This window comes from Chenopodium album, chromosome 23 (assembly GCF_948465745.1).
Source record: "Chenopodium album chromosome 23, dcCheAlbu1.1, whole genome shotgun sequence".
NCBI lineage: Eukaryota > Viridiplantae > Streptophyta > Magnoliopsida > Caryophyllales > Amaranthaceae > Chenopodium > Chenopodium album.
Window position 1 is genome coordinate 30289439 of NC_137856.1, and position 26754 is coordinate 30316192.

General features: G+C 36.7%; 2 protein-coding genes and 1 pseudogene across 2 annotated transcripts; all 3 read right to left on the reverse strand.

Moving 5' to 3' along the window:
- Nucleotides 1-5355: 5355 nt before the first annotated feature.
- On the reverse strand, nt 5356-10932 carry LOC145607339 (wall-associated receptor kinase 5 pseudogene; annotated as a pseudogene).
- A 5396-nt stretch (nt 10933-16328) lies between these two features.
- LOC145607340 (uncharacterized) lies at nt 16329-20287 on the reverse strand. The gene is made up of 5 exons (XM_081663025.1): nt 19767-20287; nt 18761-19055; nt 18276-18638; nt 17592-18218; nt 16329-16415 (listed from the first exon to the last, which is right to left on the reverse strand). The coding sequence occupies exons 1-5, from the start codon at nt 20285-20287 to the stop codon at nt 16329-16331; spliced, it is 1893 nt and encodes a 630-aa protein (XP_081519151.1).
- Nucleotides 20288-20337: 50 nt separating this feature from the next.
- On the reverse strand, nt 20338-21646 carry LOC145607341 (uncharacterized). Its single transcript, XM_081663026.1, has 3 exons — nt 20986-21646; nt 20418-20763; nt 20338-20368 (listed from the first exon to the last, which is right to left on the reverse strand). Exons 1-3 carry the CDS (start codon nt 21644-21646, stop codon nt 20338-20340), a joined length of 1038 nt encoding a protein of 345 aa, XP_081519152.1.
- Nucleotides 21647-26754: the final 5108 nt, after the last annotated feature.

A 26754-nucleotide genomic window follows, 5' to 3' on the forward strand; every position in this document is an offset into this window, starting at 1 on the left:
AAGTATACACACTTTATCTTGCCTTGGCTGCAATCAAACAAAAAGTGGCCCTTATTTTAACTTGACGTGAAGAATGCCTTTCAACAACATAAGGGAAGAGAGGCAATGAAATTGATGACTTAAGTAAAATAAGAGGTAAGTGGGGTAGTTAAAGTATTAAAAAAATTGTAAAAGAAAGATGGTGTGTTATTGAAAAGTAATGAACGTGAGAGGGAAATATAATAAAAAAAAGTAGTAGTGGGTTTGGGTGGGGATCATGAGAGGAAAGATATATAATGTTTTAATGTAGTTTTTTGACAAAAATAGAAATATAACACTTATTAAAACACGGCCGAATTTGATAAGTGTAACACTTATTAAAACACGGAGGGAGTAACTATTTGTTCATTCCATCTCTATAATATACTACCTCCGTTTCTTTTTAGTTGACACGTATTCCTTTTTAGGAAGTTTCTTTTTAATTGACACGTTTCCTTTTTTGGGTAAATTTTTTACCTTACATTTACAAGTACCCCACTTGTTTTTTCATTCTCTATCACTCTCTCTCCTCTCCTTAATATATGTGCCTAAATCAAACGCGTCAACTAAATAGAAACGGAGGAAGTACGTATTCTTTAGCCGCTTTAGTTATCGTTAAATAATAATAATACTCCGTAATAAAAAAAAATGATTGGTTTAGGTTTCACGGTTTCCCCATTGTGTCCGTACAATCTATAAAGTACAAAAAGTCCAATAATTGTACAAGACAAGTCGAATAAAAAACATAGGACTAATAAAAGTTTTGTTTTAGATTTGTGTCTGGGAAAGTGAAAACCTAAAATCCTTGAGTTGTGAATTGAAGTATGTATCTCTACAGCTTAACCCTCCAAAAAGCTACCGGCATAATCTCCGGCATTACCGGCAATTTCTCCGGCAGCAACAAGCATGAAATCGTGATTGCACGAGGCAAAATTCTAGATCTTGTTTGCCCCAATGAAAGCGGTAAGCTTCAAACCCATGTTTCCGTTGAAATCTTTGGTACTATTCGCTGTTTATCTCAATTCCGTTTAACCGGCTCTCTAAAGGACTACATTGTTGTTGGTTCTGATTCTGGTCGAATCGTTTAATCACTAATTTACCCTTAATTATCCTAATTAGTCATAACTTTCACTAACTATTTAATAATTAAATTGATTTATAAATTAAATCAAAAACCACCCTCACCACCACCACTCAACCACCCCATCCTTCTCCCCTCCCATGGCAGCAACCCCTCCCTCCCAGCCTCCACCATCCCTAGCCGCCGCCTGAAATCCCTCACCCCTGCCGAACTGACCCCCTCCCTCTCCCCTTTACCCTGTACCCTTGCCGGTAAATAAAGGAAATCGATGGCTTAAATAAAGGGCGGGATTAAACGGAATGCATACAGAAATCAAACCACAATAGCTGATATATAAGTGATCATTGATACCAAACTTGGTATATGTACATTGTGACTTGGCTAGTGAATGAGGATTGAGGACCACGATAGATCCTATTTGCTATCAGTTAAGAAAATTATTAGGATATTAATGCATGCACAGTATGAACTAATAATTAGCAATGTCCAAAATAACGTATGGTCGTAGACCAAATAAACAATAATATTGCGTTTTATAGGTAATGTCCTATTAGCATTTGGGTTAATGCCTTATATAGTTATATACAAACAGAATTGAAAACTATATTTTTTTTTCGGATCAAACAAGTGTTTCAAAACAAAAATCGTTGTCTTCTCCAATTTGTTCACAAACCCAGATTTCGAAAATTGTTATTTTTTTTTTAAAAGTTTCCCATACATATAATGACCAATTTTGCATCCCTTGTTTGCGATTATGCAATTAACATTTATTGTTTAATTTTAGGATTAAAAACAATCCCAAATTCATACATGAATCCAAATTTCGAATGAACTCTTCACATATAATATGTAAATCGATGCATATTTTCAATTTTCATTGATGTACGAGTGTATTTACGGGACAAAGATTACCATAATGGTGGTTAATCTCATCCATGGATGAACAAAGTTGAAGAACAATAATGAATAATAAAGAACATTGATGAAAAATTTTTTGATTTTGATTTTTTTAATTTAATGTTATTTTTTTTATTTAATTAAAAACTGATTTTAATAAATAAATTTTGAAAATCATAAAATAATTTTCAGAAATTCGGTAAATATATTTTGGAAAATAAAAATTGAATTAAAAAAGGATAATACTAAAAATAGTGTTTGACCAAGGTTAAAAAAAAAAAAAATCGGCCAATGAGAATTCAGTATAGTTATGTTCCAAATAAAGTGGACCACAGTAGAAACATCCAAAAAGTGAGGGAAATTGAAGTGAATGATGTCATGTAGGGGGGTTTAAGTAAACTGATGGTAAAATTTAAAATTTTGAATAATTATTAATGGTAAAATAAAAAAAAAAAACTGTTGATTATTATTAAAACTTGAACTACATAGGTGGTAAGTATTAAATTTTCCTTTTTTTATGTACTTTTTCGAGTATGTCAATTAGGCATATATATATAAGAGCTTCCTTCTCCCGTGTTGCCAATACAACCAAAAGGCGACTATAAGAGAAAACAATTATGCTATCACCAACACCTAGACCATGAATACGAGTAATTAATCCGAGTGTCATTTAAATCAAGTCAATAACCTACAACTCAATGATGTAGTGCAAGAAAGCTGCTTAAAGAGAAATTCTGATCCCTCTCGTCTTTAACAAGTGAGTCAAAGGAGATGAAAATCAAGTGAGAAATGACAAAAAGGGAAGGAAAAGAAGAGGCAAAGTAAAAAGTGGGGCTCACATGACGTGATATTGTCATAAGGTAGTTGGGAGGAAAATAGGTGGGAGTTTTTGATGTTTTATAAAAGCGTAGGTGGTAATTTTCAAAAAAAAAAAAAAATAGCAGGTGGTAATTGCTAAAATGGAAAGAATAGTAGGTAGTAATTATCAAAATTTCCTAAAATAAAATAAAAGAAAATAAAAATAAGAAAAAAAAAACTAATTGATGACATTATATAAATAGTACGGGCCAGTTCTCTTCAAATTATTTTCAATTCAATTCAGTTCTTAATTTTTTTAAAAAATTATTTAGTTGACACCTTTCTATTATCACGCTTGCCAACATATGTTTTTAACATTAATATCTCTAATTATCAACATTATAAAATTATAAAAAGTGGATATTAATAAAATATACATTGAAACTATTCAAATAAAATCCCACATGAATATGTTTTATGGTATCTATAAACCACAAAAGCGAGTCAAAGCGTGTTGTGTGAATAGTGTAAAAGTCAAACAGTGTCAACAAAAAAAACGGAGGAAGTATTATAAAAACTAGTACAGCACCCGTGCGATGCACGACTTACAAATCTTGATACTCATTTCACAAAATTTTAAAGTAATAATATATATATATATATATATATATATATATATATATATACATATATATATATATATATACATATATATATATATATATACATATATATATATATATATATATATATATATATATATATATATATATATATATATATATATATATATATATATATATATATATATATATTGTTTTAATCATGTATTTTAACCCTCAAAATAATGATATACGAAGTATTACTCGAAAACACCATTTTTTTTATAATTCTTAAATTGTACGGAAAGATTTGAAAAATAATTTAACTCAATAAACTGACAATCAATACTCACATTAAGTCATATTTTTCCCCTCATTTCTACTTGAGCCACTGGCCACCTTATTTTTAAATGGGGGATTTTTTTTTTTGTGTGGCTGGTCACGCTGTGTAGCCAGGATGACTCGAGTTACTTAGTCAGGGGTTACTCGAGTTACTTCGAACCGAGTAACCCCTCAAGTAACTCCTGACCGAATAACTCGTAAGACCTAATTGAACCCCTCGATTAAATTAAACCCCTGACCGAGCAACCCCTCTAATAACCCTTGACCGAGTAACCCGGACCCTAAACCAAACCTCTCAAGTTACCCATGAGTGAGTAACCCCTGACCGAATTGAACCCCTCAAGTAACCCTTAAAGTAAACCTGAAAGAATAACCCCTCGAGGAACCCCAGACCGGGTAACCCCTTAAGTAACCCATGACCGAGTAATTAATAATCCTTGATCAAACCCCTCAAGTAACCCCTGACCGAACCCCTCAAGTAACCCCTGACCGAGTAACTCGAGTTACTCATGAGCAAGTAACCCCTAACCGAGTAACCCTTAAGTAACCCCTCAAGTAATTGTTCACAAATTTTTTATAAAACGGGTAGTTATTCACAAAATTGCCTATCTTTGGGGTTGTTCTTGTTGACAAATTTTCTTATTATGTATGAGAATGGTAAAAAAAATTTATTCTATTTTTTTAACAGTAAATAAACTTGAAAATTGAAGGAATGATGTCAACTGATAATTACTATATATCTTTTCTTACTAAATTTTTTCATATTTTAAAATATAATGGGAAATTTTCAACGGTGACTCCCAACTTTATTTTACTACGCACACATGGTGACTCTCTTAAAATTAAATTATACAAAATGACCTTTTTTAAGAATTTCATCCCATTTATAACCTTATTTCATTAAAAAGAAAAATTAATAAAAACTAAGTATGGTTTGAATAATTTAATTTTTTTTAAAAAAGTAAACCTACCACCAAACCAGCCACCCCACCTACCCAGCCACTATCTCCCCTTCCGGCGACGCTACTCCAAGCCCCACGGCCCCACCGCCGGCGACGCTGCTCCACCTCAACCGCCTAGCTAGAACCCCCAACCCACCAAAGACCCTCCTCAATTTTATTATAAAGTTCTTAATTTTTAGTTCATCTTTGTTGATATTGCTAAGACTTTTTAAATATCATTAGATTCTATTAATAAAATTAATACTAGTATATACTTTTAATTAAATTTTTTTATTTTTTTTTAAATAGAAAGAAATTTGTATAAAAAAAATTACAAGAGTAAGACAGCTTGCTTTGCAATGCATTAAGGAGGAACTAAGGGCACAAATCAAACCACCACAAGCATAAAAAACTAACACAATTCAATTAGTTTATCACTTAAGAGAATTTTAATATCCCATTATTTAACATGTGTGCATGTACTTGAACTTTGAACACAATCGGAAAACTAGAACTTTAAACACATTAAATTATATATATATGGTGCACAAATTAAACATCATAACTATATAGATGCAACTAGCTAGCTAGCTAGAACTTTGTCGAACATGAAGTAGTGAACAAGCATAAAAATCATCTCCCATGCATAGTCCAAAAGCACCACCAACTACACAATTCAACCTTGGCTACTTGAAGAGTAGTTCATGTCATTGTTGTCATAGCCATTGTTGAAATCATGCGCCTCACCAAGCATATTTTCACTCTCTTCTTGGAGTGGCATGTTATTGTTTGACGAGTATGGATGAGAAGAAGTAATACATGTAATCCTTTCTAGCTCTCTTGCGACCTCTTTCATTGTTGGGCGATCCTCTCCTTTAAGCTGTAGGCACCTTCTTGCAAGATTAGCTACTTCCTTAAGCTGCTCGATTGCACCATCACTTACTAATTTGTCATCAAGGATCTCAAACAATCTATCTTCCTTAAGCTTCCTAAGAAAATGTATAGCAAGGCATCTCTCACTCTCCGGCTTAGAATATGCAATCGCCTTCTCTCTAGTTAGTAACTCAGCAAGAACAACACCAAAGCTATAAACATCGCTCTTATCAGTGAGCTCACCAGTTTGCATGTACTCTGGATCAAGATACCCACATGTTCCTTGAACTATAGTTCCTAACTGCTCTTGATCTACCGGCACTAGCTTAGAAGCTCCAAAATCAGCAACTTTTGCTGTGTACTTATCATCCAAGAGAATGTTTGCAGACTTAATATCTCTGTGAATTATCGGTATAGAAATTGTAGTATGCAAATAGGCCAAGACTTGAGCAACTTGTGTCGCAATTCTTAAGCGAATATCCCAAATAAAAAATTCTACTCTTCTTTCATCATGCAAATGATCATGCAATGTACCATTACTTATGAACTCATAAACAAGTAATGGTACTTCTATCTCCAAACAACAACCTAAGAGCTTTACCACATTCCTATTGTTGATTTGGGACAAGGCAATGACCTCATTTATAAATTGCTCAACTTGGGTGGAATCTACCTTGAGTGACCTTTTGATGGCAACAATTTGGTTGTTTGGTAATTTTCCTTTGAAAACCATGCCAAAACCTCCGCGACCAATGATGTTATTCTCATTATAGTTATCTGTGGCCTCTTGTAGTTGTTCAATTGTAAACATTTTAACCATATTGCCAACTGATACATCTCGTCTTGAAAGTTTTTGTTGTAAAATATGACCACCATTTTGTTGAAAGCATTTTTTCTTTAGTTTTTGGATCTTCTTTTTTCCAAGTTGCCAATGTAAACAAAATCCAGCCAACAAAGATACAATGATGCCGGCACCAACACCTAACCACATAAATAATAATCTAAGTGTTAATAAGTTGTATGTGTTAGACTACTTTTCTTGGTCTCGTACAAAGATTTTAAATGAGAAAAACTACTTAATAACATGGTGTAAATCAAAGTGTTGCATTAAAACAATTACGCGCTCGAGTGATAAAACTGGCATGTAGTCATGAAAAATGATCTTAAGTAAATTAGTTTGTGGTGGCCCTTATTATTTAACACTGTTAAAGATCCAATTCAACCAAAACTTTAACCTAATAGTCGAAGCCCTAGATTGGATTATATACTCTATCATATTCTTTCACGTGAGAGCCTTTTGGACTTGAAGTGTTGAAATGGGAACGGATGAGATCCAAACCTGTGACATTTATGTCATGTTGGCTCTTGATACCATGCAACCATGCTAATGGACCAAACACAACTAAAAATTTAAGTTGATGGTTAAAGTTCAAAATTGGTTTATATACTCTATTATACTACAAAAGTAATAGATTATTTGCATAACCTATTATCAAGCACATCCACAATTAATGGTCCATAGTGACCTAGCTTGTCATGTTTCACCCAGTTGAAGCGTGAGAATGCTAAGATCATATGACTTCCAAAGCATTCTCTATGACATTTTATGAATTTTTGGTATGATAATGCTAGGATCCTATATAATTATAAACGTGACATTGCCAAACAAAAAAAGAAAAAAGTAGTGGAGATCAAACTTACTGGCCTAACCAACATAAAAAGGAACAATAAAATTCAACGGAAAGGGTGATTAAGAGTAATGACTAATTAAATATCAGTTTCTTTCCTTTATCAAGCAATTTGAATAGAGTATAAACTATTCTAAGGGAGACCTTAAAATGCTATGAAAGATGCTCCATTTGTTCCCTTTTGTCAATTTTAAGGGATGAAAGATACTTCGTCAGTTTCTTTTTTTATTCATTTGATTTTCAATAATTACTTTTATTTATCTAATTTATGGTATTTATTTAAACTTATTTAATTATTTCCTCTGTCTCATAATAATTGCAAGTTTGCAACACTTTTTTTTTTTTTCATTTGTTTTATAATATATAATTGCAACACTACCAACCCCACCTACACTATACTACAAAACAGAGGGAGTGAAACTTTTTATAAGTAATTAGAGCATATTTTAGTGATAAACTAAACATGTATAACTACTATTGTGTTTTTAACAAAACATGTATAACTATTGATCAAAACTTATCTTATTTTTTTGAACCTATTTAAATTATTTCCCATTAAATTAAGTGAAAATAAGATAAAAAGAACCTGTCTATAATTTTGAGCATTTGATTGGTTATATCCTTATATGGAGTGTAAGTAGTGTGGTTATATTTAATAATGATTACAATACGGATTTAAATTAAATAACTACTCCCTCCGTCCCCTTTTGATAGTCCCTTATGGGCAATTTTCACGGGAATTAATAAACACAAATAAAAATAGTAAAAGTTCATTGAAAAAGTAAATTGACAATTGGTATGCAAAAAAGTAGAGAGAAAAAGTAATAAAAGTACATGGGAAAACAAAATTTACATGAAAAATTTAAATTTGCACAAGTATTGTTGCAAATTGGAGGGAATTTTTGTAAAAAATTAATATTAATGGTTGTTGGAAAAAACAAATGGGGTGAACATTTTTGGACTAAAATTTACCCATAAGAAACTATCAAAAGGGGACGGAGGGAGTATTAAAAAAAAATTAGAAACATGATGACACTTTCAATTAATGGTACGACTGTACGATCAAATATCAACACTCCCAACTCCCAACTCCCAAGTCCCAACTGTGGTTGAACATGTCACCGAAGTTTTAATAGAATTGTCTTTGTTTTAGTGCTTCTAATTTAAGCATGTACTCGTAATTAGTACAATCATAGCATGAACTATGTTCCCTAAAATCATTATTAGCAGTTTATTTTGTCAACTCTAATCATCATTGCTATTGGCATATTTTGACTTATAGTTGTATATGGCTTTTATTCACATCTACAAAATAATTAAATACTTCCTCTAAACTTAAATACACCCTCAATTACTAAAGTTTGTCCTTGAACCACTTAAAATGTAAAATCATAACATCTTTAATTTTAAAACCAATAACATAATACTAAAAGCGAATCTGACATGACACTTGTAATATTTTGATTAAATTTTTTTTCGGTATTATTAATATACTATTTTTTTTAATATACAAATATTCACCGTTCAAAAAATATATATATACAAATCTTCACGAATATTAATTTATATATAAATCCTATAATTTTTAATTTTTATTTTGTCAACTATATACGAAGAAATATATTATATATATGCATTATGTGAAAATATTTAACATGTCTTTCATATATTTTATAGTATGTATTTTTTTTTTCCTTATTTCAAAAAATAAAATAAAATATAAAGGTATTTTTCTATAATAAACAAACATGTAATATATTAGTCTTCCAAAAAAAAAACAAACATGTAATTTATTAGAATAACGTACTACTCCCGTACTCTGTACCATTCTACATCATATTTTTTTTCCTTTAAAAGTCTTTTTCTCTAACAAGGATTGACACTTAAGCTTTAATTTTATATTATTTGATTTATTTATAATAATAACAATTCAATTTAACACCTATATATATATATATATATATATATATATATATATATATATATATATATATATATATATATATATATATATATATATATATATATATATATAACCTTGATTATTAATTATTGTCACAAAAATAAGTCAATTAAATTTGTATAAAGCATTGTTTTAGTCAAAGTATGTTATAAAACATTGTGCCGGTCAAATCATATCAACAAAGTAGGGACATTATGAGGTATATGAGTGCATCGTACGAGTTCCTCTAAAAAAATTGTATATTGCACAGGTTATAGTTAACATAAAACTTAATTCTAATTTAAAATCCTATAATCATTAAATTTGTATTTTTTTAATGTTTAATGATCAATAAATTTTGATAAACTCGAGTTGTGTTTTTTTAAAAATATATTCAAGTATTTGTTTCAAATAAAAAATATTGATTTTTTGTACCAAAAAAAAAAAAAAAAAAAAAAAAAGAAGTTAAATTAACATTATGATTCATAAGAATAAATAAGTTGATACTTCCTTTGCTTTCATATGATAATCCCATATGGAATAAATCACATAATTTAAGAAATTAAGAATATTTGGAATTTAACATTAAAGCACAAAACATGTCATAATTTGTTTTACCTTATTTAATTTTTTGATTTTATTGGGAAAACATCACCCATAATTGCATTATTAAGGGTGGGTTTCCTTACGTACATAAAGTCATGTCATTAATCCACAATAGGTTAATTTCACCAATAAGAATTTAATATGTATAAAATAGAATAAAAAAATTAAGTTTAAAATGGAATACATTCAATATGAGTAGATTTTAAAAACACAAAGTCTTATATGTGGCTAGCGACACCGTGTGGCAAGGGTTATTACGTAGTGTAATAGGGGTTATTTGGTCAACGTTAAAGGGGTTATTTCGTCAATATTATAGGGTTACTCAGTTAGTGTTATAGGAGTTATTTAGTCAATATTTTAGAGGTTACTTGGTCAGCATTATAGGGTTAATTTATTCTTTTGTAAGTGATCACACGGTGTGGCTAGCCACACACAAAACGAGCTGTTTTTTGAAACACCAGATTGAGTATATGAGACTAACAAATAGAAACGGAGGAAATATGTAATTTTAGAGAGAATAAACTAGTAATACTCACCAAGGATGATTTTTATTGCCAGTTGCATTCTCTTTCGGATAGCACCACTTCGATCAGCAATGAAATGACAATGAGCAGATTTTGTGCCACTGCCGACGAAGTCTTTAGGGCAGGTGCAATTGTAACTTCCCGGCGTGTTAGTACAATACGCTGGTTTCTCACATGAATTCAGTTCACTGTGCGCGCATTCGTCGATGTCTATATATATACACAGAACACTCAATTAGCTACATTGAAATGATGTTATGATGATATGACACTTGTCAATGCATCACTTTTAACTAACAATAATATCTTTAATTTAAAAAAAATAGATTTGTAAATAGATCTTTTTTTTTACTAAATCGATAAAAAAATGATTATGTGAATATTGTAAAAGTTCTTGATTCTAATAAAAACTCGAGACCCAAAATGAAAAAGATAGAATTACCTTGACAAGCGTAAAGATAGGGATTACCCTCGTAACCAGGGTTACACTGGCAACGATATCCCCATTCCCCAACAGACGGGTCGTAGCAGGTACTATTTTCCTTACATAGGTAATAATTATTACCTTGTTTAGATGCTGCTGTACAATTATTTGTTCCAATCGACCAATTATAGACCATTGGTACTTTGTAATTACTTAAAGAAGTGTCGTTTTGTTGTAGAAAGTTTTGAATATTGAAGGCGAATATTTTATCATTTTTTGCCACAACAAACGCGGCACTGCACGGGTTAAACTTGGTCACATTGATATGGTGATGCATACTCGAAGCCATTATATTAATGTCGGTTACTCCGTCTGGAATAGGGACCTCGCAGCAGCCTATTCCAGCGCATTCATCACCCACATCTTCTTTTGTTTCCGTCTGATCCCAACTCCTCCAGGAACTCGAAACTGAGATTCTGATACCCCTATCGGCAAGCTGAGAACCTACACAATGAGAAGAGGTTAGCTAACCCCGGGGTGATCCGGGGATAACCACTCCGATGATAAAGTCAGAAAGTATTTGAGAAGAGAAGACAAGTAAGAGAAAGAAAGTAGAGAGAGATTAGAGAGAGAGAGTCATTAAAAAATTGTCCCCATTAATGAGGTCTTACCTACTTATTTATAGTAATCTACCTTGACAGGTGGCTTTCACCCATGCACAACCTTTCGCGCCAAGTGTCGAGTTTCTGTTGCCACGTGTTGAATTGCGGCAGGCCGACATGTCCTCTTTCTGTAACATATCGGCGTCTTCTCGTGATCTGGTCACGTGCTTTCGCAAGATATCGGTCATGCCCGGATATCATCCCATACAATTAGCCCCCCAAGTGAGGACGTATGATCATTCATCATCGTGCTCGGTTAATCATGGGAGATATGCTGAACCTAACAGAACAAACTTTGGGTTCCACATCTCATTCTTCAGACTCTTCCCTAAATTGGAAATTTTGTTGTAACAACGTTTCTTGCACTCTGTTAAGTACTGTGTATTAACAAAGTTTCAATTAGTTTCTACACATTCATATATTTTCAAGCTCTATGTTCTTTTGATGAGAAGTGTCATTTTAATTTGCTACTTTCAGTACTTTTTGTTATTAATTCGGCAGAGGGTAACTTTTATAAACTCCGTTTTCCTCCCCAAGTGACCTTGTATGCTGATAACATACAAGGTCAACTTATTATAGCGAACCTTGGAGCGAAAAACTCCGTTTTCCTCCCCAAGTGACCTTGTATGCTGATAACATACAAGGTCAACTTATTATAAAGAACCTGGGAGCGAAAAACTCCGTTTCCCTCCCCAAGTGACCTTGTATGCTGATAACATACAAGGTTAACTTATTATAGCGAACCTTGGAGCGAAAAACTCCGTTTTCCTCCCCAAGTGACCTTGTATGCTGATAACATACAAGGTCAACTTATTATAAAGAACGTGGGAGCGAAAAACTCCGTTTTCCTCCCCAAGTGACCTTGTATGCTGATAACATACAAGGTCAACTTATTATAAAGAACCTGGGAGCGAAAAACTCCGTTTTCCTCCCCAAGTGACCTTGTATGCTGATAACATACAAGGTCAACTCAGTGCAAAGTGGACGTTATGGTAGTTTAACCGTTTTTCTTCTCTTTTTTTTTTTGTTTGCTTGGGCGGGAAAATTTTTACACGTGTCACAAATCCTGCCGCTGCTTTTTGAAAAAGCTTGTCAATTAACAGCCGTCAGATCTCTGAACCGCCTTTCACTTCAATTGGCCTTTCAGTTTCTTCTCTTTAGATCAAAATTCCGCCATTTCCTCATTACTTCGCATTTTTTCCTAGTTTTTTTTTTTGTCGAAAAAGTTTAAGTTACCGACCAAAGTTCTTTCCTTTCTTATCTTCTTCGCGTTCGGTTTGTGCATTCCGTCTCCTCAGGCGTATCTTCTCTTTCTTCGTCGTTTCCTTATCAGTTAGAGGCGTCAAATCCGCGATTTTCATCGAAGGTATTTTTGTACCCTAACCCCTGATTTTTCATGCCTCTTTTTTTTTTTTATTTTCTTATATTCAATTAAATGTCTGAAGATAGTGTTGAAGAGAATTTTCCTAATCTTAGTACTGCTAGGCGTCGTTTAATTAGGCAATCTTTAGGCAAAGAAACCGGTAGTAATCAGGGTAATTCGTCTTCCCTTTCTGATAATATTGACTATCCTTTTGAGACGTTATCTTCTGAAGAAGAAAAACGCGCTTTTATGATACATAGGACCATTGCCCACCGTGAAAGTGCCCTTCACCCTACTAACCCTGATATCCCTGCCGATACCGAAATTCTTGACGTTGAGCCTGTTAATGTCCGTTATCACTTACGCAGCTTTACTGGGAGACGATATTTTAATCAATACGGCACTAACGTTGGCAATATAGGTATAAACACTATGCCAAGGGTAAAGAGTACAAGTTATCAACCCCAAGCCGCCGCCCGTGAAGCCGCTGAGGCCGCCAAAGCAGCCAAAGCAGCTGAGGCCACCAAGGCAGCGAAATCTAGCAAAAGACCTGGACAAGGTCAGGTTGTAAGTTCTTCTGAAGAAGAACTTGAGGATGATATCCCTTTGACACCTGAAGAAGGTCCGTCATCTCCTGTTCATGATTCTGCCGTCAACTCAGTTTTAAGAGATGACGACGCTCAGGAAGACAGTGTAAATAATGAGAGTAGGGATAACATTGTTGATTTAACGGCTGAGGTTATCCAGGAAGAGAATCTGGACGAGGGGTATAGTTCTGAGACTGATAGGGCTGAGTTCCGACAACCTATGGTCCTTGCCAGCGACGGAAAAGTAGCAAAGGAAAAGATAAGTGAAGCTTTTAGGAAAACGGCAATTACAAAGGACTATTGTCGTCGTGCGAAAAAGTTCTTTAACTTACCTGATGGGTATGAGTTGTCTCTCCCTCCATCTGGAGCTTCAGTGTTGGATTGTCCAGCTGGTTCCGTTGCTGTTTACATGAAGCACTTGGATTTCGGCCTCCGCTTTCCTCTACATCCCTTTGTTGCTAAAATCTTGAAGGCTTGGAACGTTTGCCTGGTCCAGTTAACCCCTCAAACCATTCGTGTCGTTATCGCTACAGTTTGGGTTATGCTATATCGGAACTTCCCTCTAACCCTTAATGTATTCAGGCGGCTTATTACCTTAAAGAGAGATGGTCAGTCAGATGGGTGGTGGTCTTTATATACCCTACCTCATAAATATACCGTCCATCCTAAATTATCTAGCTGCAAAGGTTGGAAGGATAAGTTTTTCTTCATGTCAGTCCCAGAGGATTTTCCTTTGAGGAGAACTTTTTTCAAGCCTCATCCCCACTTTGATTCAGTCCCAGAGAGAGATCTCGGGAAACATGAAGAGAGGGCTGTCAATTATTTTGACATCTCTGAACATGATGAAGGTGACGGCAAGGTTCGTCTTATTCCTGCGGTGTGGGTGCCGAATGTGAGTTACATTCTGGGCAACGCGCCGCTTTCTCGTGTCGGTCTTTGTTGGACTGACCAGCATGGTATAGCTTATCCTTCTTGGCTTTATTATTCTTATTCACTAATTATTCATTTTCTTTTTTCATAATGAAAACGGCGTAGCTTGCTTGTTTGGTGCTACCTTCTTTTCCCTTTTATTATTATTATTTTTTTTATATATATTCGCATTTAACTGATTGAATTTACACTCCTTTTCACCAGGTATTGATAAGTTGGATAACAGACAACTCGGCCTATCTGTTGACGGGACAAGGGTTATCAGGCGCTGCCCCAAAGCTTCCGACCCCTACGATACTCTTGCTTCCGTTTGCGAGCGTGCTCCAGCCATTAGTGCCAAGAGAAGAGCTGAGATCATGGCCGATGAAAATACCAAGAAAAGAAAACTAACACCTCTAGCCAACCGGCGAGGCGGCATTGTGATCTCCAGCCCCAGGCAACCTGAAGGGCGAGCCGAAAAGAAAAGGGAGCAATCGGCGCCCGAGAAGAAGAAAGACCAGTCGGTGTCTGAAAAGACCCCGACTGCTAACAAAGCTAAAAGCCCTGAGGCCGTTGTGAAGAAGGTTATTCAGGGTATCGAGGTCGAAGATCTCACTTCTGCTGAATCTCCCCGTCTACCTCAGGCAACCACCGTAATTGCTCCTACAACGGTTGGGTCGGATTCTAGCATCCCAGCCTTGACTTATCGGTCCAATCAATGGATTGAACGTGTTTCTGGAAGGTTTCCAGATGAAGTTCTGAAGGGGTTTGCTGTCCCTCCCGGCCATTCCGGCGACCGTTGGCAACCTGCCATGGATGTCGGCCGGAACGAATCTATGATAACCGATGACCCAATGCAAGGTGGGAATCTCGGTTATCGGTTGTTGAGCAATTTGACACTGCCAATGGACAGACCTGCTGGTCCAATCGGCCCCCTTGCTGCTGTTCACATGCACAACATGATGAAGGTACGTATATATGTTATTACTTTATTTCTTTATATATATATCTTTATGTAGCGTTCTCGGCTTTCCTATTTTTACGTATATACATTTCTGTAGGCCGTCATGTCTGGCACAGAGCTGGTTGAGATGTATCGTTACTATCAGGAGAAGCATCATCAAGCCTCCGCCAGCGAAAGTGCTATGCAAGAAGTCATCAAAAATGCTGAAAAAGCTCTGGATGACTTAAGGAAAATAAAAGAGAAAGACGACAGAGAGATGTCGGAGCTGAAGATCAAGGCTGAGAGGGTTGCCAACCTCGAGCTAGAGGTGCAAAGTTTGAAGACTCAGATCACTGAGAAAAACAAAGTCGTTGAGCGGCTTCCCTCAGTTGAAAAAGATCTCCGGGATGCCAGGATTAAAATTAAGAGCCTTGAAGAAAAGGTTCAAAAAATGGAAGCCGACAAACCTGGTATTCGTCGGAGAGCGGTCGGCCGTTATCTAGCCTCTGATGAGTTCTGCTCCAAGCTCCAAGATCGTTTTGATGGAGGTTGGACCGCTGCTCAGAGATGTATTGCTCACGCCGCCGGTTGGAAGAAGGATGATTGGGCGAAAATTGAAAAGGCTTTCGGCGAGGAAGCCTACAAGATCCCTTCTGGCTTTGAGGCGCAGCAATTTTCTGATGAGGACTTGTATAACCTGGCGCCAACTGTTGATGACGGCCCCAGCAATCCCAGCATTTTGGATTCCCCAGTGCCTGAGAATGCTCAATCTTAAAGGGGCGGGCAGTCATCACCGACATCCTCTTGTGGGTCTTGTATCATTGGGCCTTACCAGCCGTAACTCTTTTATTGTTTTTGTATGTATGAACATGTTTTGACAGTGCTGTTTTATCGGCATATACCCCTCTTTTGTGGTGATGCCTGTCGGCTGTTAATTTTATCTGTTGTGTAAACTTATTTTTATTTTTACCGTCTGCCGTTTACCTTCAAAATTCTATACTTTTATCATAACTGTGTTACTCTTTAGTTATCATTTTCTAGTTTGCCTGTTTTTAAACAAGGTTATGATAATCATGTTGCCTCGCCTTGCTAGTTTTCAACGCATAAAAAATTGCAAACAATAGTTACTTACCTAATGCTTTGTCTGAAATCAGAAAACTTCCAGTTAGAAACCTTTTTAAAGACGCCAGCTTCCGGAGATACCAGATCTAAAACCTGGCTCGAGAAATTGCATATAAAAATTACTAGCATATTTTAAAAACTTATCAGCATACTATGGATATCACAACGCATTTGAACGCCATATCATTCCTCGTGCCCCCCAGTGTACATAGTTCACGCTAGAGCTATGCACACTGAGCTGCGAACATGAAAGCGAACGGTTATTGCTGGTTCAGATTATAACACTGGTCACCTACTGTTGTGTTGTTTTAGCCAGTTAGGTACCCTCTCGGCGATCATTTTCTGAGCTACGACTCATGTCGGCGTATACTCGAATTGATTTGGCCGGTATTTATATTTTGAACCAGCAACCTCATGAGTTAACATATACAACTGATCAGGTTGTATAACTGTTATCTTCATGGAAGCGGTTTTTAGCTGTCCATCCCACTTAACGATGTTCTGTTAAATGGAGGATGCCTATTTCAATGCGTATTGCCTGAATACTTCTTTATTCATTACCGATATCTTTTTCGATATCAGTTTCAAAAAATAAGGATTTGTTCATTACACATAGTATTTTTTCAATACAGCGGAGTTCCATACATTTTTTAGAGGTATCCCATCCGGGGTTTCCAGATAAAATGACCCTTGGATGACGACATCTCTTATTCGATAAGGCCCTTCCCAGTTTGTAGTCAGCTTCCCGTCTTCATTTCCCTTACCGGTTGCTGCGGTTCTTCGTAAGACTAGATCTCCTTTGCTTAACGGCCTATATGATACTTTTCTGTTGTAGGCCCGTGACATTCTTTCTTTAAAGGCAGCTGACTTAACTGCTGCTTTTTCTCTTAGCTCTGGCAAGAAATCTAACTGTTGCCGTAGGAGTAAATCATTTTGATCTGCACAATAATGCTGAATTCGGAATGTCGGCAACCCGACTTCTGCTGGTATGACTGCCTCCGTTCCGAAAACTAGAGTGTAAGGGGACTCACCTGTGGCTTCTCTCATTGTTGTCCTGTTGGCCCATAATATTTCTGGTATCAAATCTGCCCATAAACCTTTTACGTCTTCGATCTTTTTCTTAATTGTCGTTATTATCTGCTTATTTGCTGCTTCTGCTTGGCCGTTAGACTGTGGGTGGCATACTGCTGCATAAGCAAATTTTACCTTATACATCATTAAGAGATCTTTGACTGGCTTACAGTCAAATTGAGTTCCATGATCAAAAACCATCGCCATCGGCAGTCCGAACCTCGTGAAAATGCTTTTCCATATAAATTTTTTCACTTCCGATGCCGTTATCTTCGCTACTGGTTCTGCTTCTATCCACTTGGTGAAGTAATCAATTCCCACTATCAGATATTTTCTTCCACCTGTTGCTGATGGGAACGGGCCTACTATATCCATTCCCCATTGGGCAAAGGGGACTGGATTCAACATCGGAGTCAGATCATTTGGGGGCAAGTTGATAATTGGAGCAAACTTTTGACACTTTTCGCATTTTTTAACATAAGCCGTCGCATCTGCAATCATTGTCGGCCAGTAGTATCCCCTTCTCATTGCCTCTCTGGACAAAGCTCTTGCTCCGAGGTGATTACCACAACTTCCCTCGTGCAATTCTTCTACTAATCTTGCGGATTCAAAACCCGTTATGCACCTTTGCAACGGCAATGAAAATCCCCTTTTGTATAACTGGCCTTGGTACATAACGAACCACACACTATCCTTCTGTAACCTTCTCAGCTCCCCTTTATCGGTTGGTCCTACACCATGAACGATGTATGCCAGTATTTTATCATACCACTGATCCTCCACTTCAACACAATTGACATCTGCCGGCATCTCATCTATGCTTCTCTGCTTTAAAATCTCAACCATAACCGTTCTTTCCAAGTCATTGAAGCTTGAACTTGCCAATCTTGCCAGTGCATCCGCTTGAGCATTTTTTAATCTCGGAACCAGTTTGATCTCAAAGTATTGCAACTGAGCTGCCAATTGCTTCATCTTCTCTAAATACTTTACCATTGCTGGCTCTCGAGTTTCGTACTCCCCACTAAACTGGCTTGATACCAGCTGGGAGTCAGTTGTCAAAACTAACCGTTTTGCCTCTGCCGCTATCGACAGCTGCATTCCAGCTACCGCAGCTTCATACTCGGCCTCGTTGTTTGTTGCCTTGAATTTAAATTTCATGGCGTATTCAAATATTTTTCCATCTGGAGTCGTTATCACAACTCCGGCCCCTGCCCCCGTTGCTGCGGCTGATCCATCAACTGATACCTGCCATGTTCCCAACTCCTCTTCTTCATCCGTGTATGTGTTTCAACAATAAAATCTGATAACGCTTGAGCCTTAATTGACGTCCTAGGCTTGTAACTTATTTCATACTCCGATAACTCTACTGCCCATGTCAGTAGTCTACCAGACGTATCCATTTTTCGCAGTGACTTCTCTAGGGGATGATTGGTGAGTACTTCTATCGGATGTGCATCAAAGTAAGGTCTTAACTTCCTGGCTGCTACCAGTACAGCTAAAGCCATTTTCTCTATTACTGGGTATCTGCGTACTGCTGCATTCAAGACATGGCTGACAAAGTAAATCGGTTGTTGTTGCCTCTTCCTTTCTACCAACAAAACGGCCGCTATTGTTTTTGGTGATGCTGAGATGTATAATTGTAACACTTCTCCCTTCTCAGGCCTAGCAATTGTGGGAAGAGATTTAAGATGATTCCTCACTACTTCTAAGGCATCACTTTGTTCTTTTCCCCACTCGAATGCCTTATTCTTTCTCAGCACCATAAAAAACGGGAGTGCTTTATCAGCTGATTTGCTGATAAATCTTGTTAGCCCTGCCATCCTGCCCGTTAACCTCTGTATATCACGAATGGTTCTTGGTTGTTTCATTTGAAGCACCGCATTCACCTTATCGGGATTTGCATCTATCCCCCGTTCACTAACCATGAAACCTAAAAACTTCCCTGATCTCACCCCAAAGACACACTTCTCTGGATTCAACTTCATTTGATATTTTCTCAAGGTTTCGAATGTCTCCCTCAAATCGGCTATATGGTCTTCTTTGTTCTTACTCTTTACTATCGTATCATCCACATACACCTCAACATTCCGCCCTTTCTGTTTCTCAAAAATCTTATCCACCAACTTCTGATAGGTTGCCCCTGCATTTTTTAGCCCAAAGGGCATTGCCTTATAACAGTACACACCTACATCCGTTATAAAGGCCGTTTTATTTCTGTCGGCCTTATGCATGCTGACCTGGTGATATCCCGAGAATGCATCCAGAAAACTAAGCATGGCATGACCAGAGGTCGAATCTACCAGCCTATCTATCCGGGGTAATGGATAGCAATCCTTAGGGCAGGCGTTATTCAAATCTGTAAAATCCACGCACATTCGCCATTTCCCTGTCAGCTTCCTCACCATTACTACATTTGCCAACCATTCGGGATATGTACAGGGTTCTATAAACCCTGCTGCTAAGAGCTTATTCACCTCGGCCTGGATTGCTTCTATCTTCTCAGTCGAGAAATTACGCTTCTTCTGCCTTATCGGCCTAAACTTTCTATCAACATTCAGCTTATGTTCCATTACCTCAGGATGTATGCCTGGCATCTCACTGGCCGAGAACGCAAAGACGTCGGCGTTCTCGCGCAATAAACTTATCAGGTTGCATCTGGTCTCCACATCCATATCTGCCCCAACTTTCACTGTTCTACTGGGGTCGCCTGGCTGCAATTCAACTTGGACGGTTTCTCCGCCCGGCAACGGCCTTGGTGTTTCTTCAGGTCTTGCGTCAAAGTTTTTCATTTTCAAATCTTGCACTGTCGGTTCACCTTCCCTTGTTGGGTTGCATGGAACTGTGGCACTACCAACGGGGTTCTTTAAAGCTGTGACATAACAGGCTTTTGACATAACCTGGCCTCCATACACCTTCTCCACAGCTCCCAAGTTTGACACATAGGCTATTGCCAAGTGGTAGGTTGATACAACAGCCTGCATGTCATGAATTATCGGTCTGCCGATAATTGCGTTATACGCTGACTTGACATCCACCACCAGAAACTCTGCCATCACATCTCTTGCTTGTGGTCCATCACCCATCCTTACAGGCAACACAATACTCCCCTCCGGCCTCACAGTTGATCCATTAAACCCGATTACTGGATACGACACCGGTTTCAGGTATTGCCTCCCGATATTCATCTCATTAAAAGCTTGAACAAACAAAACATTTGCTGAACTGCCCCCATCTACCAGCACCCTTTTGATGTCGGCACCATTTATCTTGATTATCAAGACTAACGGATCGTCATGTGGGAACACTACACCTCGTGCATCTTCTTCCGTAAACACAACTTGTGGTATTGATGCCGGCCGAGGGCGATTATCTACATCCAAAGCACAAACCAGATGCCGGTGCTCCGCTAAATGCTTCTTTGCCCCACTAATCGTTCCTCCGTGAATCGGTCCTCCCGTTATCACATCTACCCTTCCAGTAGATAACGGTGGTATTCCTGCGTCCCCTTGTCGGACTATTCTTCCTTGAGCTCTTTCAGGCCTTGCTTCTATTTGTTGCCTCTCAACGGCCTGTGCCGGTTGTTGATTTCTACCGGTATTCAACCGGTATTGTGTTAGGTGCCCTCTCCTGATCAACTCCTCGATGTTGTCCTTCAATTGGGTACACTCTTCTGTATAATGCCCCACATCCCTATGGAACATACAGTACTTCTTCATGTCCCTCGACCTTGCTTTCATGGGAATCGGCCTTGACCAATCTTCTCTGTTCTGATTCACTGAGTAGATTACAGCCCTTGGTGTATTCAGGGGGGTATAGGTGCTGTATCTCATTGGCAGCCTTGTCGGTCTGGTATCTTGCCGGCTTCCTCCTCCCCTTCCCGAGGCAGGAGTTCTCGGCCTGCTCCCTCCAGACGAGGTCCCCTCATTTTGAATTTGCCCCTTTCCTACCACCATATGCCTGCTACTCGTCTTCAACATCTCCTCACTCTTTATGTAATCGTGAGCTTTGCTGAACGCTGCCGCCAATGTCGGCAGACTCTTCCTTGTAAGATACCTTTTGAAATCTGAATCAACTAATCCATTCATCAAAGCCATCACAGCTATCTCCTGTTGTAACTTCGGAATAGTGTTTGCTTCATTATTAAATCTCCTGATGTAATCCCTCAAGGATTCATCTGATTTCTGCTCCACAGCCATCAACTCTCCAGAAGTTTTCTGCCTCACGCTGTTACTGACATATTGCCCTACAAACATCTCAGTCAGTCTTTCAAAGCTATCTACTGATCCAACTTCAAGGTTGTTAAACCAATCGGCTGCAGCCCCAATCAAAGTTGTCGGAAAGACCTTACACCAAACTGCATCTGAGTTTGTGTACAGCATCATGTGTCCCTCATAAGACGTTATAAATCTTGCCGGATCCCCTCTTCCATCATATCTACAAGTCGGCATTTTCACTTTCTCCATTGGTTGTTCTAAGATGTGCTGGGCAAATGGGGATGCCCTTAGCTGCACTACCGTGCGTACTGCTTGACCTGCCACTTGTGAGCTTCTTTGCTGCCGAGTTCTGGTACTCGCAACACGGCTCGAGGATTGCTCATCTTGCCGTGATGTTGTATGCGTCCTTACTGGCGACTCATGTCGGGGTCTCCTTGACGAGTTCTCCAGCTGATTGTGTTGTTCCTCCTGATGATGGTGCGATGTTCCTCTATCGGCCTGGGCAGCTTCTCTTTCAGCCCGTGCTGCCTCAGCCTCCTTTCTCTTCTTGCTCATTGCACTCATCACCCTTGCGGCTGTTTCCAATTCATCTGGAGTAAATGCCGCCATAGGATCCTCTGCCTCCCTTCCTCCTGCAGGGGGGGTTATCGGCATATGGAACTGATTACCCTCTAGGGTATGGGTTTCATCCACTATCTCCACCTGGGGTTGTCCTTCTGGTATCCCATTGTTTAAATTGTTTCCGGCCATGATTATTGTTGTTGTGTATATATTTTGTGTGAGGTTCTTAGGCGATAGAAGTGATCAACAGCCCCTCCTTCTAGCGCCAAATTGTTTCTGTCTGATCCCAACTCCTCCAGGAACTCGGAACTGAGATTCTGATACCCCTATCGGCAAGCTGAGAACCTACACAATGAGAAGAGGTTAGCTAACCCCGGGGTGATCCGGGGATAACCACTCCGATGATAAAGTCAGAAAGTATTTGAGAAGAGAAGACAAGTAAGAGAAAGAAAGTAGAGAGAGATTAGAGAGAGAGAGTCATTAAAAAATTGTCCCCATTAATGAGGTCTTACCTACTTATTTATAGTAATCTACCTTGACAGGTGGCTTTCACCCATGCACAACCTTTCGCGCCAAGTGTCGAGTTTCTGTTGCCACGTGTTGAATTGCGGCAGGCCGACATGTCCTCTTTCTGTAACATATCGGCGTCTTCTCGTGATCTGGTCACGTGCTTTCGCAAGATATCGGTCATGCCCGGATATCATCCCATACATCTTTATTAGTGCAACTAGTTATACATCCTGTTTCAAAATTAATGGATCTATTCATCTGCAAACCAGAGAATACACCTATGGTATCGCAACCAATAGCGCCAACAATGTTATGGGTCCTCGAGAGGGCAAACCTCGCAATACGAGTCCAGGTTTTAGACTGTTTGATATTCGCACCACCACTACCATAACATTTATATGAGATTGGGCTACTTACCCGGAATTCGCCTTTTAGACTGATTTTTTGGACTTGAATACTACCATCATCACCATAAGTTGGAATTGGAGGGTTCCGATTCATGTCGCAAGTGATATTGTAGTGCTTGCCGTCTTCGGGGTGATGGTAGTGGCACTTATCTCCTATTCCGAAAGGATAGGGGATCGTCACGTTGCCACATTTGTCTGGACAACCTGGAAGAGCTATTTTTTTTGTAGCAGCAACATCTTCACCCACGGTGTGTGCGTGATGTAGTGATGATGATATTGATAATACTATTACTACAATTAGTAAAGTATGAGCCAAATCCAATTTTACTCTCATCATTTTAATTTGTTTGTGCACAAACTTATGTCATCAACTACTGTATTAATTAAATATCTTGATTTTTTAAACAAACTGCTTGTATATAACAACAACTAGAGTATGGCACACACGCCCTTTTGAAAGACTCCCCAAAATACTAATAACTAGGTCTTTGTTTAGTTAGTACAAGCTAAGTACTGTACAACTGCTTTACATTTATTATTATGGCCATTTTTTCTATGTATCGACCTATTTTTTTCAATTTCTTAAAAATAACTCAAGTAAAATCTAATGTTATAAACATCAACTTTTGTATATGATCGGTGTCACCTAATAACAACGAGTAACCCCTAACTAATCAAATAAGCCTTGACCAAATGAGTAACTCCTGGCCGAGCTAAGTGAGGTAAACCCTAGCTGACCGAGTAACGTGTGAACAAGTAAGTGAAGTAACCCTCATCATTCTAAAAATTAAAAAAAAAAAAAATGTAAAATCCTAAGTGATGTATTTAAACAAAAAAAAATGAAGGGATGATAACTAATTCCTCTATTTTTTAAGTGTCTCATTAGAGCTTAGCACACAAGCTGACACGGAACTTTGACTACTAATAATATCTTTTATTATCAATAAGTATAAATTACAACAATTGAATTTTAATAATCTATTTGTTTAGATGATTCCAACAAGTCTGTACCCACGAACATTGGTTGAAGTGAATCAAGTGAATTAATTAACAATGCAAAAAGTGTAAATTAATTAAAAAAGTCAAAGGAAGTACAATTATAGATAAGTTTTAGTACAAACATAATGTTAGAAGTGGCAAATAGGGTCGTTCAATTTCGAGTAAATGTGTACGGATTTAGATTCCGGTTCGTAGGCTTTATTTTGGTTTAGGACTTTAGGTATGGATTAGATTGGTTCCATTAAATTGTGGTCTTAATTTTTGATTTAGTTGGTATCATGGTATGTCGGTTCAGCTCGTCAATCAGTTTTGCTTTGAGTTATCAAAAATCAAGTTGATTATGTAACTTTAGTAAGCTTGAATGATTTTTTACACATGGATGGTTTTTTTTTTTTTTTTTTTTTTGAAACAATTACACATGAATTTTAGTTTCATACTACTACTTAATTAATGCCCAATATCCCATTTTTATAATTTCATCATTTTTTATGTTCGAAAAAAATTTGTTGAGTCGGAGTCACGGTTATTTAAATTTAGAAATACTCCGGTATGACTTTTTTGTTTTTCTTAAGGGATTGTATTTTTCTTTGTCTATTTGTACATATACGAAGTATATTTTAACAATGGAAAATGCTATATGTAGCTCTAAGGGATATGTATAATAAGCTAAAAAGGGAAAGTATTAATGAAATATATTCATTAATTACAGTGAGTTGCACATGATTTTGTCATGCATTTCATATTTATACCAAAAAAGGAAAGATATAAAATGCTTATTTTTAGCTAACGAACGCCTGTTGAAAAAGCTAATAACTAAAAGTAGAAAGATTACATTAAAATGAACATTAATTACACCTACCGACGTGTGATTTTGTCATGAATTCCCAAATTAATACCACTTAGGTAATATTTTAAATGCTTATCTAACGCCTCGGGCGCGTTCGTTAGCAGATCGTTTTATCAAATTTGTTAAAGGGTAATGCTATAGAAATGATTATATTCAAGTAATTTTGTAACCACATAATTTTTAAAAATGTTTGTAATGTAAATTTTTAATCCAAAAAAATGCATTAAAATTATTTAAGACCACATTAATTTTATTGGTTAAAGTATATCCAATAGTTTATCTTTGGGCTAACGTGATTTGTGCATGCTCACCCATATTCTTCGGCGTAATAAGTTTTTAATAATTAAAACTACCTAAATCTGATCTATAAATTACATGAATTGATCAATCTATTTAAAATTGAATTAGGCTTCCAATTCAAAAACATAATAATACTCCGTACAATACAATGGGTTTTTACAAGAAAATTTGCACACAAGTAATTTCTCTCCTTTGCCTAATAGACGTTTTGACACATGCCGCAGACAACGTTACTCTAGTTAACAAAATGTGCGGTGCAACATTCGCTCCAGAAGTATGCATTAGCTGCATAAAGAGCAATAGCAAGGACGCTCTTACGGACGTAGATGTCATCCACCAAATGCTTGGATGCTTGTATAACGATGCTTTAAAACTATGGCATGATATGGACAACATTATCAATAACAACTCCGATTTGACAGCGATTTATATCTTTAAAAAAACTAAAGCTAACTCTACCCCGCTGCTAATGGTATCTGGAGTTGTTAGTGCGCAAGCTGAAGTTTCTAAAAGGAAATTTAATGATGCTAAGACAATAATTAGACAAAATGTTTACAATAGTCTAAAGAGAATGAATTATAACTTGAACAATTTTAAAAACCGTAATGATGCTAAGACAAAGACTGGTACAATTACATTTAATTGGCCTCCTCTTATGTTTTCTGGAGTTTTTAATGTTGAAGCTGATTATAAGATCTCTGATCAGTTGCTTGCTTCCGTCAAGGCTTAATAACATTACATTGTACTATATGTTCAATGTCATCAATAAGTTTTTTTTTAACTAGTATATTCATGAGCACTTGTTAAGCTCAACTAGTTTTTAGGCACATTCGACGCATAGACTGTGTTTTTTGTTTTTTTTTTTTAATACCAAAAACTTTCAAATTTAATTCTCTAATTGCAAGAGAGTTAAATAATACTTTGTATCAAATAATTGAAGAACAATCTATACATTTTTATAATTTTATATTTGTACTTATTCAAAAAAAATATATTATATTTGTACATCCATACTTCCTCCTTTTATTTTCGTTGATCATTTCTCATTTTATGTAAAAAATATATTAGAATTTGATTTTTGAAAAGACGTTTAGAACTTAGAAGAATCTAACTAGCAATTCCCCTATTTTTTAGAAAAAAAAAAATTAATTTTTATCATTAGTATCTATTATCTAATAATATATATTTACAAAATTTAGAACAAACTACAAAAACAAGAAAAAGGTGTTTCCACTTTTTAATTGTCAGTTTTCTAATTTATCATGATTTTAATAAGTTTGACTATTTTTTAATTCATTATATGACATATATCATATAATTTTGAAAAACAAAAAACCAAAAAACAGAAAACCACAGTGATACCAAACGAACCCTAATTTTTGTTATATTTCCTTCCTTTTACTTGAAAAAATTTAACTTTTACATTATTTATATATGTCACTTTGACTAGATTTGATGATTATGAGGGCTAGGTTCAAGGGCTCGTCGAGGTCCGTTTTGGTAAAAGAGGAATAGATTTTCAA

Excerpts from the sequence above, each read along its gene's own strand:
- LOC145607340 (XM_081663025.1), bottom strand. The coding sequence starts at position 20,287 with ATGTCAAAAGCCTGTTATGTCACAGCTTTAAAGAACCCCGTTGGTAGT. Across the intron at positions 18,219-18,275 it reads CGGATGCACTGGCAAGATTG|AGAAGCATAGATGAGATGCC; the intron begins GCAAGTTCAAGC and ends ATTTTAAAGCAG. Across the intron at positions 16,416-17,591 it reads TCGGACTGCCGATGGCGATG|GTTTTAGATCTGGTATCTCC; the intron begins GTTTTTGATCAT and ends TTCTCGAGCCAG.
- LOC145607341 (XM_081663026.1), bottom strand. The coding sequence starts at position 21,646 with ATGTTTGTAGGGCAATATGTCAGTAACAGCGTGAGGCAGAAAACTTCT. Across the intron at positions 20,764-20,985 it reads ACAATACCGGTTGAATACCG|ATAATCGCCCTCGGCCGGCA; the intron begins GTAGAAATCAAC and ends CTTTGGATGTAG. Across the intron at positions 20,369-20,417 it reads TTTCTGGTGGTGGATGTCAA|GCTGTTGTATCAACCTACCA; the intron begins GTCAGCGTATAA and ends CATGACATGCAG.